Here is a 19442-nt window from a genome sequence, read left to right on the forward strand (position 1 = left end):
CACAATGGTGAAAATACAGACAAAATATAGATCTACCTAGCACCAGAAAAATTTACTTTGAGCTATTAGTTAGGCTCCAGGTCATGCTGCTAGCTACATCCTTATGATTGGCCCCCAGCCCCATCTTCTGACCAGCCCTGAACCAGAAGCTGTGAAAATGCAGCCATGGCGCTTCCTGAACCTATTATTACAACAGTGGCATTGATCATGTGATTAGCAGAAGTGACGTAATGGCGCTCTGTGTGTTTCGTCGTTAATACTCATCAGAAGCATGAACACTTAATGGCGAAACGCATAGAGCGCCATTACGTCACTTCCGCTTCCTGTCTTTGGAAAGCATTTGCATTCCGGAACTATTGTTTTTAACCACGCTTGATATATTTCTGTTTATGTGAGTACTATATTTGACTTCTTCAATAAAATAATTTATGCGGATTCACACTATGTGGTCTTTGCATTTCTATTCAAGTGGAGATTGCCAAATTGGACGGGCATCCGTGGCCTATGTGGCCAAGTTGGAGAACCAGCCATACCCATCCAGAGATTGGGAAGAGATATCCCCTGTAGGGGCCTCAGGCAGACCTGCACCAGCCAGATCCATCAAGTAATTGAGACGGGATACCCCTGTAGGGGGTTTCTGTTCTGGTGAGTGCAGTACTGGGAGAGCGGGGAGTACGAGAACCTTTACGCTTTGCCTGGGACTGGCATTTCTATGAACTATTAATTTTAACCACTTCCCGCCTGCCCTATAGGCGATTGACGCCAGGAAAGTGGTTGCATTATCCTTACCGGACGTCATATGACGGCAGCAGGATAATGCGCTCTGCGCGCCCCCCGGGGACGTGCAGAGCGGCAATCGGTGATGCGGCGTGTCACACTGGCCCTTGAGAATCGCTGAGTGACGTAATCGCCTATAGGCCTAATGGCTGCCTTCAGAGCCCTGTGCGCATTAACGGAATTGACATCATCACGGCTCTGGCCAGTCATGCAGCCGGAGTCCGCGACCCTGGAAGCAAGACGGGTGAAGATGGGAGCACCTGCAGCTCTGATATCTCAGGGCTGGAGGGCTTAATTTTAAGACAGATTTAACAATGTGCTAGTATGCGATGCACAATATGCACAATATGACATTACCTTGCAGGGTGCAAAAAAAAACAAAAAAGTACAGCGGTTTACTACCGCTTTAACTGCATGAGGGACATATGTTTGTTTTAACTTTTGGAATTATTTTTATCTTGATGTACAAATAAATTGATTATATATGGCTATAATATTTCCTTGGTGCCAGCAAAATCCCATCCAGCATTTTGTATACTTTCATCAATTTTAGGGATGTGGCACCATGAGGAAAGATATTGGCATACACGGTCTGACATAATTCTGTTCCCACAAAGTTGGGAGCATGAAATCGTCCAAAATGTCTTGGTATGCTGATGCCTTAAGAGTTCCCTTCACTGGAACTAAGGGGCCAAGCCCAACCCATGAAAAACAACCCCACACTAAAATCCCCCCTCCACCAAATGATTTTGAAGGGGTGGCCAAATACTTTTAGCACTATAGTGTGGATGAGCGAGTTTGGGGAGGAGGAAGTTGACTGGCCTGCACATAGTCCTGATCTCAACCCGATAGAACACCTTTGGGATGAATTAAGAGCAGAGACTGTGAGCCAGGCCTTCCCGTCTGACATCAGTGCCTGACCTCACGCATGCGCTTCTGGAAGAATGGTCAAACATTCCCATAGACACACTCCTAAACCTTGTGGACAGCCTTCCCAGAAGTGTTGAAGCTGTTATAGCTGCAAAGGGTGGGCCAACTCAATATTGAACCCTACAGGCTAAGACTGGGATGCCATTAAAGTTCATGTGTGTGTAAAGGCAGGCGTCCCAATACTTTTGGCAATATAGTATATGTTTGTTTGATACCTATACAAAGTCCCATTCCATGTTTGCATACAATAACCGGATTGGTTGGTTTAGGTCCATGGCCCCTGCATAACCTCTTTGCTTTCTGCAGAAAAAAAAACCAAAAAAAAAAAACGGACGACGACGGGGACAGGAGGTGACGAACCTTGGTGATCAGATGGGGGAACACATCACAGGCCTTCTGTAAGACCGTTTCTGAAAACCTGGAAGCGTCCAAGTGTTGCTTCGTGAGATCCGGCTCCTCCTCCACAAAATGCAGAAGGTTTTCAACCTCACGGCGGGTGAAATTCATCTCGGGGTTCAGGTCATCAACCACACGGTCTGGAGACAAGCAAAATGGAGTCAGCGTCATTTCCAGCATGGATAACCCCCGGGAACAGCCAGGTACAGCCTTTCCCCACACACCCGACATGCCCCCCCAAAACACCACGTACAGCCTTCCCCACACACCTGACATGCCCCCCCAAAACACCACGTACAGCCTTCTCCACACACCTGACATGCCCCCCCCCCCCAAAATACCATGTACAGCCTTCCCCACACACCTGACATGACCCCCAAAAACACTATGTATAGCCTTCCCCTGCTCACCTGATATCCCCCACCCCCCAACACCATGTACAGCCTTCCCCACACACCTGACATGCCCCCCCCCAAAATACCATGTACAGCCTTCCCCACACACCTGACATGCCCCCCCCCAAAATACCATGTACAGCCTTCCCCACACACCTGACATGACCCCCAAAAACACCATGTATAGCCTTCCCCTGCTCACCTGACATCTCCCCCCAACACCATGTACAGCCTTCCCCACACACCTGACATCCCCTGCTTGGTGATTTGGCGATCGTAGATCTTCCGCTCCAGGGTGTAGTCAGACACCAGACGGTATATATGACAAGGTTTTCTCTGCCCATATCTGTATACGCGACATACGGCCTGAGCGTCGTGACACGGATTCCAGGAAGCATCGAACACCACCACTCTGTTCGCCCCAATCAGATTGACACCAAGGCAGCCCGCGCTGGAAGAGAGGTGTGATGTCAGCAAATGAGGATACAGTGAGGGCTCCCCCCCATGATCCCAATCAGTGCACACAATGCTCTCTTCATTATCTACTCTCTTCCCGCCCACTTCCCTTCCCATCCTCTTCATTATCTAGTCACTTCCTGCCGACTTCCCTCCACATCCTCTTCATTATCTACTCACTTCCTGCCGACTTCCCTCCACATCCTCTTCATTATCTACTCACTTCCTGCAGACTTTCCTCCACATCCTCTTCATTATCTACTCACTTCCCGCCCACTTCTTTTGACATCCTCTTCATTATCTACTCACTTCCTGCAGAATTACCTCCACATCCTCTTATCTACTCACTTCCTCCCACATCCTCTTCATTATCTACTCACTTCCTGCAGACTTCTCTCCACATCCTCTTCATTATCGAATCACTTCCTGCCGACTTCCCTCCACATCCTCATTATCTAATCACTTCCTGCCGACTTCCCTTCACATCCTCTTCATTATCTAATCACATCCTGCAGACTTTCCTCCACATCCTCTTCATTATCTACTCACGTCCCCTCCACATCCTCTTCATTATCTACTCACGTCCTGCAGACTTCCCTCCATATCCTCTTCATTATCTAATCACTTCCTGCCGACTTACCTCCACATCCTCATTATCTAATCACTTCCTGTTGACTACCCTCCATATTCTCTTCATTATTTAATCACTTCCTGTTGACTACCCTCCATATTCTCTTTATTATCCACTCACTTCCTGCACACTTTCCCCCACATCCTCTTCATTGTCTACTCACTTCCTGCCGACTTCCCTCCACATCCCCTTCATTATCTACTCACTTCCTGCCATCTCTCCACATCCTCTTCATTATCTAATCACTTCCTGCTGACTTCCCTCCACATCCTCTTCATTATCTAATCACTTCCTGCTGACTTCCCTCCGCAACATCTTCATTATTTAATCACTTCCTGCCGACTTCCCTCCACATCCTCTTCATTATCTACTCACTTCCTGCAGACTTCTCTCCACATCCTCTTCATTATCGAATCACTTCCTGCCGACTTCCCTCCACATCCTCATTATCTAATCACTTCCTGCCGACTTCCCTCCACATCCTCTTTATTATCTAATTACTTCTTGTCAACTTCCCTCCACATCCTCTTCATTATCTAATCACTTCCTGCTGATTTCTCTTCACATCCTAACATCTCTGTTTCTGGAACATTTATTTATTCTTCAGTATTATGCACTCTGTGCTCAGATATAGAACAGCTGTATAGTGTGTCCATTCCCAGCTACAGCGTGCATCTCACTCTCTGCAGCTGTTCCCTCCCCTTATCCAGCTACAGACACCAAGTTCTAGACACGGCCAAAAAAATGTGATCATTGTACACCAGGCATGTCTAGTATGTCCATTCCTTCTGCCCTGCTGCAGTACACGGCAATTCAGCTCTAATGAATCAGAGCTGCATTGCCGAGTACACAGAGAAGGACCCAGCAGCAGGAGCTATAAAAACAGTCTGGCAATGTTTAACAATATTGCTCAGTCGCCAATACAGAAAGATACAATGAAACATTTTTCTGTAAAAAAAAAAAAAAAAAAGGTAGGTAACAGCAGCATGGAGTGGGGTTTTAGGAGACACCACATATTCACTTATTAGCGAGTGCCAAAGCTACAGGACAGTAGTTTGAACGACAATGAATTTGTTTGTTTGTATCATGTTATTTAACCGGTTCCCGACCGCCCGCTGCCTATTTACTGCGGCGGTGCAGCCCTCCTGCACGAACCGATGTAGACCTACGCTGGTCGCGCCCCTGCAGCTAGAGGGCGAGCGTGTGCCGCTGGCGCCTCCCACCCCCACTCGGCAGCGGGGACTCCGATGCACGGGGCAGGCGGCTCTGATTGCCGTCTGACTCCCACGATCGTTCCCCTGCTGAGAGAAGAAGAACGATCAGCTGTTGTAAACACAGCTGACCATTCTCTCTGGAATGATCACAGAGCACCTGTGATCCTTCTATATAGGATCACAGGTCTCTATGATCATTTCACAAGTTAGAATCACTCCCCTAGGCTCATATTTAACCCCTTGATCACCCACAGTGTTAACCCCTTCCTTGTGTCATTATTACAGTAACAGTGCATATTTTTAGCACTAATTACTGTAGTATTGTCACTGGTACCCCCAAAAGTGTCAAAAATGTCAGTTAGGGGTCCGATCTGTCCGCCGCAGTCCCACTAAAAATCGCAGATCGCCGCCATTACTAATAAAAAATTAATAAAAATGACACATCTTTCCCCTAGTTTGTAGATGCGATAACTTTTGCGCACACCAATCAAAATAAGCTTATTGCGATTTTTTTTTACCAAAAATATGTAGCAGAAAACAAATTGGCCTAAAATGTTGAAAATTTTTGATTTTTACATTTTTTTGGGGGGGGGAATTTCATATACAAATAAATGTGAAAAATATTGTTATTTTTGCAAAATTGTCGCTCTTTGTTTATAGCGCATGATCAAAAAAATTGCACAGGTGATCAAATACCACCAAAAGAAAACTCTGTTTGTGGGGAAAAAAAGGACGTCAATTTAATTTGGGTACAGCGTCGCACGACCGCGCAATTGTCCGTTAAAATCACGCAGTGCCGAATCGCAAAATAGGCCCTGGTCAGGAAGGGGGTAAAATCTTCCGGGGCTTAAAGAGGAAGTAAACCCTCCTCTGTAACTTGTACCTATAGGTAAGTCTATGATAAGGCTTACCTATAGGTACTGTAAATATCTCCTAAACATGCACCGTTTAGGAGATATTTACCTTACATGCAGCCAGTGACGTCACTGGCGCATGCGCTCTGAAGGAATGGCCGCTCATGCCGTTCCTTCAGAGCTCCGTGCTGTGACCGTCGGCTCCCGCGCACATGCGCGGGAGTGACGTCACCGCGGCTCCGGCCAATCAGATGGCCGGATGCCGCGATCCCAGAAGACGGGCGACTAGACATGTCGCCCGTCATACAGGTGAGCGGATGGCACGGCGGGGGCTCGTTCTAAGGTATTTCATAATGAGCTAGTATGCGATGCATACTAGCTCATTATGTGTTTCTCTTGCAGCTTGCAAAAAGAAAAAAAAAAATATTTTGGGGTTTACAACCTCTAAGTGGTTAAGGGGGAAAATCTTCTGGTCCTTAAGTGGTGGTTAAAAAAAAAAAAGCCCCCCAAAGTGGAAAATGATATCGGAGACCCTTTTGAACAATTCACTCACCGGGTGGAGAGCAAGAAGAGCCACACATTCTCGTTACTGGGGTCATTAAACTGGTTTATTAATCTTTCCCTTTCTGACGCTGATGTACTCCCATCAAGACCTAAAGGAAACAAAAAACAAACATCATTGGATAAAGGCATATAATACACATCCAGAGGCAGCTCTGCAGTCACCACACGGCTATCCACCCAATGAGAACCCACACATTACTGCAGCAATAACTTAGAATAGATAGGGGAAGATTTTACTCCTCCAGATCTACACCTTCCGCCAAGCTGCTGGATTAGTAAAGAAGTGGGTATGCCAAAAAGCTGGAACCTGGCTGATCTCAGGAACCAATAAGAAGTGAGAGATAGTGCGATCCATTATAAAGAGATAAGCAGCAATGGAGGAATCTCTGCACTTCTAGGGGACTTCAGATATAATGTACACTCACTGGCCACTTTATTAGGTACACCTGCTCCATGGCTCGGTAACACAAATTGCTAATCAGCCAATCACATGGCAGCAACTTAATGCATTTAGGCATCTAGACATGCTGAAGACGACTCGCTGTACAAAACGAGCATCGGAATGGGGAAGAAAAGGGGATTTAAATGACTGAACGTGGCATGGTTGTTGGTGCCAGACAGGCTGGTCTGACTATTTCAAAAACTGATCTACTGGGAATTTTCACACACAACCATCTCTCGAAAAAAGAGAAAATATCCAGTGAGCGGCAGTTGTGTGGAGGAAAATGCCTTGTTGATGTCAGAGGTCAGGCAACAGTAAATCAAATAACCACTCGTTACACCCAAGGTATGCACAATACCATCTCTGAACGCACAACACATCGAACCCTGAAGCAGATGGGCTACAGCAGCAGAAGACCACACCAGGTGCCACTCCTGTCAGCTAAGAACAGGAAACTGAGGCTACAATTCACACAGGAACACCAAGATTGGACAATAGAAGATTGGAAAAATGTTGCCTGGCCTGATAAATCTCGATTTCAGCTGTGACATTCAGATGGTGGGGTCAGAATTTGGCGCAAGGATCCATCCTGCCTTGTATCACCGGTTCAAGCTGGTGGTGGTGTAATGGTGTGGGGGAGGAGGGGGGGGGGGTGTAATGGTTCAGGCTGGTGGTGTAATGGTGTGGGGGAGGAGGGGGGGGGGGGTAATGGTTCAGGCTGGTGGTGGTGTAATGGTGTGGGGGAGGTGTAATGGTTCAGGCTGGTGGTGTAATGGTGTGGGGGAGGAGGGGGGGGGTAATGGTTCAGGCTGGTGGTGGTGTAATGGTGTGGGGGAGCAGAGGGGGGGTAATGGTTCAGGCTGGAGGTGGTGGTGTAATGGTGTGGGGAAGGAAGGGGGGGGGGTAACGGTTTAGGCTGGTGGTGGTGTAATGGTGTGGGGGAGGAGGGGGGGAGTAACGGTTCAGGCTGGTGGTGTAATGTTGTGGGGGAGAAGGGGGGGGGGGGTGTAATGGTTCAGGCTGGTGGTGGAGGTGTAATGGTGTGGGGGAGGAAGGGGAGGGGGGTAACGGTTCAGGCTGGTGGTGGTGTAATGGTGTGGGGGAGGAGGGGGTGTAATGGTTCAGGCTGGTGGTGGTGTAATGGTGTGGGGGAGGAGGGGGTGTAATGGTTCAGGCTGGTGGTGGTGGTGTAATAGTGTGGGGGAGGAGGTGGGGGGGTAATAGTTCAGGGTGGTGGTGTAATGGTGTGGGGGAGGAGGGGGGGGGTAACGATTCAGGCTGGTGATGGTGGTGTAATGGTGTGGGGGGGGGGAATACCGGTACAGGCTGGTGGTGTAATGGTGTGGGGGGGGGGGGGTTAATGGTTCAGGCTGGTGGTGGTGGTGTAATGGTGTTGTGGGGGGGTTAATGGTTCAGGCTGGTGGTGTAATGGTGTGGGGGATATTTTCTTGGCACACTTTGGGCCCCTTAGTATTTAATATTAGAAGGTTAGACTTCAATGTGGCCAAAAAGAAAGTCAATAGAGGAAAAAAAATGCTCATCAAAAACTGTGGGTGTGTAATATGAAATATTTTTCAGTGCCAACAGCCTTGTGGCACTGTACAAAATAAGTGTCACCAACGAGGGTGTATAATACAGTACTATATCTGGAGGGTGTATAATACAGTACTATATCTGAACAATCACACAGCAACGCAACCTAGACACATTAAGAGTGACATCAACGGACACAATGAACGGTGACACCCCTATAGAAGAGGTCCTGTCATATACGGGCCAGGTTTAGGGGTAAAGGCACCCAAAAACAGTGACATCCCCATATAAGAGGTCCTGTCATATACTGGTCAAGTAAGGTATAAAAGGCATCCAACAACAGTCACTTCCCTATAGAAGAGGTCCTGTCATATACGGGCCAGGTATAGGGGTAAAGGCACCCAACAACAGTGACATCCCTATAGAAGAGGTCCTGTCATATACTGGTCAAGTTATAAAGGCACCCAACAACAGTCACTTCCCTATAAAAAAGAGGTCCTGTCATATAAAGACAAGGTAAGGTATAAAGGCACCCAACAACAGTGACACCCCTATATAAGAGGTCCTGTCATATACTGGTCAAGTAAGGTGTAAAGGCACCCAACAACAGTGACACCCCTATATAAGAGATCCTGTCATTTACTGGTCAAGGTGTAAAGGCAACCAACGACGACACCCCTATATAAGAGGTCCTGTCATATATTGGTCAAGTAAGGTGTAAAAGCACCCAACAACAGTGACACCTCTATATAGGATGTCCTTTCTTATACTGGTCAAGTAAGGTGTAAAGGCACCCAAAAAAAGTGACATCCCTATATAAGAGGTCCTGTCACATAGAGGCCAGGTAAAAGGTAAAGACGCCCAATAACAATTATTACATCCCTATAGAAGAGGTCCTGTCATGTACAGGTCAGGTAAGGTGTAAAGCCATCCAAAAACAGTGATATCCGTGTAGAAGAGGTCCTGTCACATACAGGCCAGGTAAGGTGTAAAGGCACACGAAGAACAGTGACAAGCCTATAGAAGCAGTCTTGTCATATATAAGTCAGGTAAGGTATAAAGATACCCGATAACAGACCCAGCACGCATCCCCCAGAAACAGAAGATCACTTACGGTAATAGTTGACATTTCGGACCCAGGTATGACTCTCCTGACCCTCAGTTCCAGGCCGTACCGGCATTGGTCTATTCACTAAAAACTCCTCCATGATGGAGAGGGTAGACAGGCTCTGACTGCGGAAGAGAAGGTGGTTACTCTAGGCTGTCCAGGATATTTATACAATGCCCCCCCCCCCCCCGTACCTGGGACGGGTCAGGTTACTCACCTGAAGACGAGGATCTTATCACCCAGTTTCATGCTCTCCTCAATCAGGTGAAAAAGCAGCACCATCTTCGGGGAGTTCTGCAGCTGGCCCGGCTGGTAGTCAAACATAATTTCTTTGGCCTGTAGCATCAGGAGAAGCAATATGAGAACACGCTGGAAATTGGAAGCTTAGAGAAGACTAAACCTAAGGTTTACAATTTGCAGATGGTAAAAGGAAGCGTGTGCTAGTTTGTATGTGTTTATTATGGTCAGGACTAAACAAAAAAAGTTTAGAGAACTCAATAGCTCAAGCTGCAATGGAGACAGAAAAGTGAATGAGTAATAGTGGTGACTAATGCTTTCTAGTCTGAAAAACAAACATCATATCTGTTTATAAAGATAACTTAAAGAAGAATTCCAGGTATGGGAATTTTTTGCCTAGCTACATTGATCCGGTTTGGCTCAACATAACTTTGCATATACCATACCTGGCTGATGCCCCTGGAAGCGGAAGCCATGCTATCCACTAGGGATGCACCGATCCAATATTAGGATCGGATATCGGCGCCGATACTGCCACAATAGCTGGATCGGTAAAATTAACCGATCCACGTGCCGATCCGGTCTTGCCGAGTCGCGGCTCAGCAGTCCCTTACTTGCATGGAGCCGCCGATCCACGGGCCGATCCGGTTATGCTGAGTCCCGGCTCAGCCGTCCCTTACTTGCACAGAGCCGCCCTTACTTGGTGTAGTAGTAGTATGGGATGGGAGCCGCTACTTCCTGTATAGGTCTGGCTGCTGCACGGGCGCCATTCACAGAATGCTTTGCATTCTCTCACGGAATGCAAAGCGTACTCTGATTGGACGAGTTGGATAGTAGGGGGTGCACTGATCCGACTTTTCTTGTCCCGATACCGATATCTGGCATTGTGTATCTGCTGATACCGATCCGGAACTACACACATACACAATATGCAGTATGCATCAGTCTGCATCTGATATCACTCCACCTGTGAATGGAGGAGCCATACACATGAAGCAGCGGCTTTGCTCTGCACTGCAGCCGCATGCATATTGTGTACGTGTTTAGTTCCGGATCGGTATCAGCAGATACCAATATCTGGCATTTTGTATCTGCCGATACCGATCCGGAACTACACACATACACAATATGCATGCGGCTGCAGTACAGAGCAAAGCCGCTGCTTCATGTGTATGGCTCCTCCATTCACAGGTGGAGTGATATCAGATGCAGACTGATGCATACTGCATATTGTGTATGTGTGTAGTTCCGGATTGGTATCGGTATTGGCAGATACACAATGCCAGATATCGGTATCGGGACAAGAAAAGTCGGATCACCCCTACTATCCACCTCGTCCAATCAGAGTACGCTTTGCATTTCGTGAGCAAATGCAAAGCATTCTGTGAATGGCGCCCGTGCAGAGCAGCCAACCTCCTGTGTTCATAATGCAGCAGGGCAGCTCCTCGGCACAGGACCCAGAAGTAAATGGAGATCCTTGTCACAGAATTTGAACGACAGCAGCAGGAGCCAAAGGCTCCCTCTGTCTCAGCAAAGCCCGTGAGAGCCGCTACAGACGTGCGCACACACAGGGCAAGATCGAGTGAGAGGGGCGGGATGAAGGTACTGGAACATTTTTTTACCTTAATGCACAGTATGCACCAAGATAGAAAATATTTAGGCTTTAGAATTGCTTAAAAAAATTGTATGGGGAGTTACAGAAGTTCAAAAGATGTACAACATCCCTTTAGATGTGTACAAGCAGGATAAATGTTGGCGCATAACACATACCTATAGAGAATGGAGATGCAAACTGTGGCCCTCCAGCTGTTTCAGAACTACAAGTCCCATGAGGCATTGCAAGACTCCAGACAGCCACAAGCATCCCAGAGGCAGAGGCATGATGGGACTTGTAGTTTTGTAACAGCTGGAGGGCCACAGTTTGTATATCCCTGCTATATAGCATCAAGGGGTTTTGAGTTCATGCATAGTCACTAAAAAGGTAAAGGTTATAGCAGGGATGAATGACACCCAGAGCCAGCTCAGCTGCAGAGAGAAGTCAGCTCTGTAATATAGAAATAAAAACAAAAAGCGGAGCGCCTCTAAATGTAATCAGTTTAATTAAAAGGAATCAGGCAGGTGCAAGAAAACTGCTCACATTTAGAACAATATCAAAAAAGCTCATCTGTATAGTGTTCTGCAGGAACATCAGGGTCCACGTCCAGGTGTTATGGCTCCAAGGTGGTCATGCAGGGGATGGTGCAGGAGGGTGAAGCATGGTGAGCCGAAGGTCCAAGAAAAGAGCGCCCACACCCTGGGAGGCTTCTGCGCATGCTCTGAAACGCGTTGTGCGATTGGCTGCTGAACCTGTTGACGTCACGCAAGGTTGCTCTGCTTGTCAGCGTCGGAGGAACGGAGAAGTACCCTGAGGCCGCCGGCCTTTCAGCCGCACAGACCTTTGGCTCACCACGCTTTCCCCCTCCTGCATGACCACCTTGGAGCCATAACACCTGGACATGGACCCCAATGTTCCTGCAGACCACTATACAGATGAGCTTATTTGATATTGTTCTAAATGTGAGCAGTTTTCTTGCACCTGCCTGATTCCTTTTAATTAAACTGATTACGCTTAGAGGCGCTACTCTTTTTGTTTTTATTCCCTTTAGATGTGTGGGCTCATTCGGCTAGCAGGTATCAGCACCGAAGCGCACATATTTTCACATTGTGGTAATGCGGGTCCAAATTCTCAGTAAAACGTGCATAGTACTACTGCACAATATCACAACACACCGCAATGTGTGAACCATGGTGTAGTTCATTTTGAAGGGGCACCCTGACTTACAACAAAAGATCTGCGTTTCAGTGCTGGAGAAAGAAAAAGTTGCAGGCTTGTTAAAAGATAATTTCCAAATGCACGGGTCACATTATCGCAAAAAATGTGAGGACATTGTGCCTCTAAGGCATTGATGGCGAACCTTGGCACCTCAGATGTTTTTGAACTACATTTCCCATGATGCTAACCTACACTGCAGAGTGCATGAGCATCCTGGGAAATGTAGTTCCAAAACATCTGGGGTGCCAAGGTTCGCCATCACTGCTCTAAGGTCTATATGCGTGCGGTCTAAGACAGGACAGTGTGCTGCTTTGTACTCACCCACTCATAGGTAACTACTTGATTGGCTCTCTCTTGGTTCGGGTTCAGAGGCAGGCCCTGCATGAGCCTGCTATTGGCTGCTTCTCCCATAACCGCGGCCAGGGACCCAGGCTCCACTTTGACCTTCGAACTCTGAGACTGGCATCGGGTATTGGTAGCTAGATCGTCTACATCCAAATCCTGCTCGTTTGCTAGATTCTCCTTCTGGAGAGCCTCGTACAGAACGTCTGGATGGTTCCAGATCTGAAATGGAAGGAGAAGAATTTACACACGTGCTTAAAGGGATTGTAAGGTCTCAAAGTTTTTCACCTTAATGCAGTCTATGCATTAAAGAGCCGAGTTCGAGTCCCGCTGTCTGTGCCAATGGACGCAGCAGCAGGACTCGGGAACGCGCCCGCGCGGTTGCCCCTATAGAAAGCGACTTTCCGTGGGGCACCCAATGAAGAGGAGGAGCCAGAAGCACCAACAGGGCACCCCAGAAGAGGAGGATCGGGGGCTGCTCCATGCAAAACCCTTACACAGAGCAGGTAAGTATAACATGTTTGTTATTTTTATTTAAAAAAAAAAAAAAAACCTTTACAACCCCTTTAAGCCGACCGCCGCAAGTACATTTACTGCGGCGGTCAGCCCCTCCTGGGCAGTACTACGTCGCTCGCCCAGGAGCCTGTAGGGGGCGAGTACTTGCCGCCAGAGGCGCGATCCCTCCCCGCTTGTTCCCTGGCATCCCCGCGCGAGTGACCGGCGGCTCCGATGTCTGCCGGCCACTCGCAATCTCCCTCTGGAGAGGGAGAAAGGCTGGCAGGTGATGTAAACAAAGCCGCCTGTCATTCTCCCTGGTGTAAAGGCAGAGATCATACGATCCTGCTATGTAGGATCGTATGTCTCTGTGGTTACATCATTAGCCACGCCCCTTTACAGTTAGAATCACGCCCCTAGGGTCACACTTAACCCCTTGATCACCAATAAAGTTAACCCCTTCCCTGCCAGTGTCATTTTGACAGTAACAGTGCATATTTATAGCACTGATTACTGTAGTAAAAGTCACTGGTACCCCCAAAAGTGTAAAAAATGTCAGTTAGGGGTCCGATCTTTCCGCTGCAATGTCGCAGTCCCGCAAAAAAAAAAAAAAAAAAAAAAAAAAAAAAAAGAATTGCAGATCGCCGCCATTACTAGTTAAAAAAAAAAAAACAATAAAAATGACAGAAATCTTTCCCGTAGTTAGTAAACGCAATAACTTTTGCGCAAACCAATCAAAATACGCTTATTGCAATTTTTTTTACCAAAAATATGTAGCAGAAAGCAAATTGGCCTATAACGTTAAAAAATTTTGATTTTTACATTTTTTTCAGAATTTCATATAAAAAAATGTGAAAAATATTATTTTTTCAAATTTGTCGCTCTTTTTTTGCTTATAGCGCAAAAACTAAAAATCGCACAGGTGATCAAATACCACCAAAAGAAAGCTCTGTTTGTAGGAAAAAAAAGGACGTCAAATTAGTTTAGGTACAGCGTCGCACGACCGCGCAATTGTCCGTTAAAGTCACACAGTGCCGAATCGCAAAATAGGGCCTGGTCATTGAGCAGCCAAATCCCCCCGGAGCTGAAGTGGTTAAAGCTGCAGTTTATTTGTTAGAACTTTCCTGGTTCCTTCCATCCACTCATTAACATGCTAATAAAATTAGTGAATAAAGCCTCTCCTTGTTCATTACATACCTTATCTTAGTCTCAGTGATGTGACCACTGAGTCTCTAGCTTCTCTATGCAATGCAGGCAGATCATGGCTGGTGGGAGGGGCCAGCAGGGGGCTGTAAACATCACAGCACCCGGCCTCATTACTCCTTTTGAGAACCCTCAGTCCTGAGGCAAAATGTAGGATGACTCCTGTGAGGAGCTATGCGACTATTAAAATACTTTTATGGGTAGATGTTAGTGTGGAGAAGTGGGCGCTCATGTATGCTATGACATCATGAGCCTTCATGATTGAAAGTACTGAAAGTCAATGAATGAAGGAGGCCGGGGCGGGGCCAGGGGCAGTCAGGCTGGGGAGGAAAAAGCTAGATGATGATGGACACCCTCCAGCCAGGAAATGGGGCGGGGCTTTATCTGACTTGCTGCCGCTTCTAATGCACCTGGTGGAGAAGCTAGGTACAGCACTGATTGGAAGCAAGAAGAATTCTGCTAGAATTCCCTATTTTAGTGTAACATAGGGTGACCTTTATGAAAGAGAGAATGCTAAAAGCACAGGACCGGCTCACCTTACAGCACACGCAGAACGCCTTCAGCGGATTCAGCCCCAGCCACCCGCTATTGCCGGCATCCCGGAAGCGGTTCATGAACTCCGTGTAGAGGGCCCGCTGGATGGGGGACAGACGCACCAGGATGACGTGTTCCTCTTTGGATGGTAGCTGGGCCCTCAGAACTGTATGTCCCCGTCTACAAATCAAGAAAATAAAAATGGGACAGATTGGGACAAATTGAACAATGTGGTTTTTTTTTTTTCCCAGAGGCTGCAAAATAACTTCAGATATATAAAGAAGCCATTCTGTTCAGGTAATAAGTCCTTTGTGCTGAGTGGCCACACACAAGTCGAAAACTCAAAGAACGCCTGTCATGAGATAAACATGGAGGCTGCCACTACTTACTTCTGATAGTGCCCACCTGGGAGATTTGGGTCCCCCTGCCCACCTGCGAGAGTTGGGTGCCAACACCCGTCTGGGAGATCTGGGTGCCACTGCTCACCTGGGAGATCTGGGTGCCCCCTGCACACCTGGGAGACCTACAGACCCCCACCCACCTGAGAGATCTGGGTGCCACCACCCAGGGCAGTTAGGCTGATGAAGAGGCGGGTATGCCTCAAAATGTGTTCCCCCGACTGCGAACGTGCGAGGAGTTACGTCAGGCGGAGGAGGCTCCTAGGTCAATGGCTGATCTTCCAGGTATTGGACACTGCACAGGAGATCTCACATCAGCACCGGTGTCCTGCTCCACTCCTCCTCAAACCAGTAGCCAGGACCGGATGGGTCCCATCTAAGGGTGTCAGCTTCCTGATCGCACTGTAGCAACTCTTACCCACCTGCTCCTTTGTATCCTAGGGAGTGCATTTTCATAATAAACTTTATGATTTTTACTCGCTACACCATGAGTGTTTGTGCTGTGCCCCCTTTCCATGCTAGGTGTCTGCCCGGCCCACCCGGGCGATCTGGGTGTCCGCCCCCCTCTACCCGAGAGATCTGGGTGTCCGCCCCCCTCTACCCGAGAGATCTGGGTGTCCGACCCCCTCTACCCGAGAGATCTGGGTGTCCGACCCCCTCTACCCGAGAGATCTGGGTGTCCGACCCCCTCTACCCGAGAGATCTGGGTGTCCGACCCCCTCTACCCGAGAGATCTGGGTGTCCGACCCCCTCTACCCGAGAGATCTGGGTGTCCGCCCCCCTCTACCCGAGAGATCTGGGTGTCCGCCCCCCTCTACCCGAGAGATCTGGGTGTCCGCCCCCCTCTACCCGAGAGATCTGGGTGTCCGCCCCCCTCTACCCGAGAGATCTGGGTGTCCGCCCCCCTCTACCCGAGAGATCTGGGTGTCCGCCCCCCTCTACCCGAGAGATCTGGGTGTCCGCCCCCCTCTACCCGAGAGATCTGGGTGTCCGCCCCCCTCTACCCGAGAGATCTGGGTGTCCGCCCCCCTCTACCCGAGAGATCTGGGTGTCCGTCCCCTCTACCCGAGAGATCTGGGTGTCCGCCCCCTCTACCCGAGAGATCTGGGTGTCCACCCCCTCTACCCGAGAGATCTGGGTGTCCACCCCCTCTACCCGAGAGATCTGGGTGTCCTCCCCCTCTACCCGAGAGATCTGGGTGTCCGCCCCCCTACCCGAGAGATCTGGGTGTCCGTCCCCTCTACCCGAGAGATCTGGGTGTCCGTCCCCTCTACCCGAGAGATCTGGGTGTCCGTCCCCTCTACCCGAGAGATCTGGGTGTCCGACCCCTCTACCCGAGAGATCTGGGTGTCCGACCCCTCTACCCGAGAGATCTGGGTGTCCGACCCCTCTACCCGAGAGATCTGGGTGTCCGACCCCCCTACCCGAGAGATCTGGGTGTCCGCCCCCCTACCCGGGAGATCTGGGTGTCCGCCCCCCTACCCGGGAGATCTGGGTGTCCGCCCCCCTACCCGGGAGATCTGGGTGTCTGCCCGCCCACCCGGGAGATCTGGGTGTCCGCCCCCCTACCCGAGAGATCTGGGTGTCCGCCCGCCCACCCGGGAGATCTGGGTGTCAGTGTCGTACCCACCTTGTAATGGTAGGACAGATATCCTCATTCCACAACCTAAATCAAATACAAATCCAGCAATATGCACCGTACCTTTGCACAAAACCCTCAAGCAGGCTGTGAAGAACGTGGCTGCGGTATCTCATCAGTTGCTTGTCCTGGGGAGTACTGTCCATACATTGTCCGTTCAGGATTGGCCGCTCGAACATGTTGCTGAATTCTTGCCGCGTACCCAGAAAATCAGGCCGCACAAAGTCCACCATGCACCAGTACTCGATAAGATTGTTCTGCAGCGGATAACCCGTTAGCACCACCCGCCGGCGTGAGCGAATGTTCTTTAAGGCTTGAGAGGTGCTGGCATGACAGTTCTTTATCCGGTGACCTTCATCACAGATGACGACATCCGGGCCTGGCCTGGACAAAGCCTTCTCTATTCCTGCAGCAGAGCAGAAAGTATTGGATTACTGATATAGAAATATATTTAGAAAGTTGACCTTTCATCTATTACGGTTTTCTAACTTTATCTAATTTTAGGAAACATTTAGAACTGTTAATTGTGCCCAAGTCTTACCTTGAGAAATCTACCTTTTATTTTGTCTTTCTAATGAAAACTAGCAGTGCACCTCCTGTGCCTAGGCCCTCCTGTTCTGTGTCCTCATAGCTGTGTATCTGTAGTGTGGGAGACCATCTAAGGCAATGTTTCTCAACACCGGTCCTCAAGTACCCCCAAACAGGTCATGTTTTTAGGATTTTCCTCAGATGAAACGGCTGTGGTAATTACCAAGGCAGTGATCAAATCATCTGTGCATAACAATGGAAAGCCTGAAAACATGACCTGTTGGGGGTACTTGAGGACTGGAGTTGAGAAACATTGATTCCAAGGCACTGCTCTCGCTGACTGGTAGTTTCCCCAGATTTGGTGATGACATTACTATGCTGCTCATTGTCCTCCTTGCTGGAGAGGAAGCTGTATCTGAGAACCTGCAGTGCAAGGATCTCCCTGCTTCGGCTTCATCCATCTCTATCATTAACCCACCAGTCCAGGGTGAAGACAAGGGAAGGGACAGCTGCCCCAGGCACATCAGTGTGGGAGGGCCACACCTTTGTAGAGTCCAAATAGGAAAAAGACCGCTCAAGGTGAGATGTTGTCAGGTGCTGGTCGGATCCGTAATCCAAGTACTAATTCATCAAAAGGAAGAAAGTGACCGCACTCCGAGGTGAAATCAAAACAGGAGTATATTTATTCCACACCAAAAATAGGCATTAAAAATCCACACAGAGACATAGGACAGCAGGTAGACGCGTTTCACGACTAGAAATGTCGCTTACTCATTACCAAGTTCATTCTGAATGTGCACAGACCATAGATAAAAGGTACACATGCAGCTGAAAGTAATAAAATTGATTAAACTTTCATTGAAATGAACCGCTGCTGGGTATCTGTGGTCTGATTGCATAAACAGAATGGCCCCAATCAAACCAAACACATATTTGAATGAAAAAGTGCATAGTGTAATTACTAGAATGAAAAAAATATAAATGGTTACCATAAAACACAAGAACAATGTAGTACAATTCACATAATTACATTGCTCTATATGTAAACACATTAGCTTGTGTGATTAAAGCATAATCTAACGTAAATAGTTAAGTGCAAATTGTATGATACTAATGTTGAGTTAAAAACGAAAACACGAAAAATGTGTGAACAAAAAGCGTGATAATGGTTGATTATATAGAACCATCGTTTGTGATGTTGGTGCCCCCCGTAAAAAATTGCGCATATGTGTATGAACAAATAAAAACATGAGGGATGTGTACAAACGATCACTGGTCGATATTGGATCAAAAAATGACGACCAATATTCAATACCTTGATAAAAAAACACTAATGTGAATGATAGGTTAGTATTATATTAAAAATTAATAGTAACAAGTGTTTTGTATTATATGTGCATGATTGAGAAAAAAGTGTTCATCAAAAGGAAAATTTTTTGGACATTAAAAATATATATATTTTTTTTATGTCTTCAGGTACTGTGGTGGAGGGATCTGGGGGTCAACCCCTCCTCTGCACTTAAAAGCATTCAAAACGCCAAGTTTGGCTGTATTGAATGCTGTAAGTTTTTAAATTTGGCGCCGCCAGTACCCAGAAGTGATGCCATGTCATGACATCACTTCCGGATACTCTGCGGTGCCGAATTCAAAGAAATGGAGACCCGGTCAGACGGCGGCGGTGAAGGTAGGATTCCCGCCCCGGTGGGACGGGAGACCCGGGCGAGCCACGGAAGGCGGTGGGAGCGTCCCCTCCAGCTCCTTGGAATGACAGCCGAGTGGCTTCTCAGCTGCAATGGTTGTCATTACAAGGCTGCAGATCGTCGGCTATGGATACTGGTACCGGGGTGATGTCTCTAGCTGCAGGCATCACTCCGGTACATGCACTTTCCCAAAATATCGGCAATATCGGTAAATCAAAAGGCGGATTCCGATATATTGGGGAAAGTGCATATCG

The 19442-nt window shown here is 48.0% G+C and overlaps 1 protein-coding gene across 2 annotated transcripts in view; it reads right to left on the reverse strand.

The window, feature by feature from the left end:
* The window catches only part of RAD54L2 (RAD54 like 2), an 89170-nt gene that overhangs the window by 10411 nt on the left and 59317 nt on the right, over nucleotides 1-19442 (reverse strand). For both annotated transcript variants that reach the window (XM_082264936.1, XM_082264935.1), the window contains exons 10-17: nucleotides 17024-17366; nucleotides 14926-15103; nucleotides 12671-12913; nucleotides 9518-9636; nucleotides 9307-9425; nucleotides 6207-6306; nucleotides 2744-2949; nucleotides 2068-2243 (exon numbers count right to left, since the gene is read on the reverse strand). In XM_082264936.1, the coding sequence (XP_082121062.1) occupies nucleotides 2068-2243; nucleotides 2744-2949; nucleotides 6207-6306; nucleotides 9307-9425; nucleotides 9518-9636; nucleotides 12671-12913; nucleotides 14926-15103; nucleotides 17024-17366 (1484 nt within the window). The remainder of the gene's footprint in view (nucleotides 1-2067; nucleotides 2244-2743; nucleotides 2950-6206; nucleotides 6307-9306; nucleotides 9426-9517; nucleotides 9637-12670; nucleotides 12914-14925; nucleotides 15104-17023; nucleotides 17367-19442) is intronic.

The sequence above is a fragment of the Pelophylax lessonae genome (genome assembly GCF_965119305.1).
Source record: "Pelophylax lessonae genome assembly, chromosome: 8".
NCBI classification, from domain to species: Eukaryota; Metazoa; Chordata; class Amphibia; order Anura; family Ranidae; genus Pelophylax; species Pelophylax lessonae.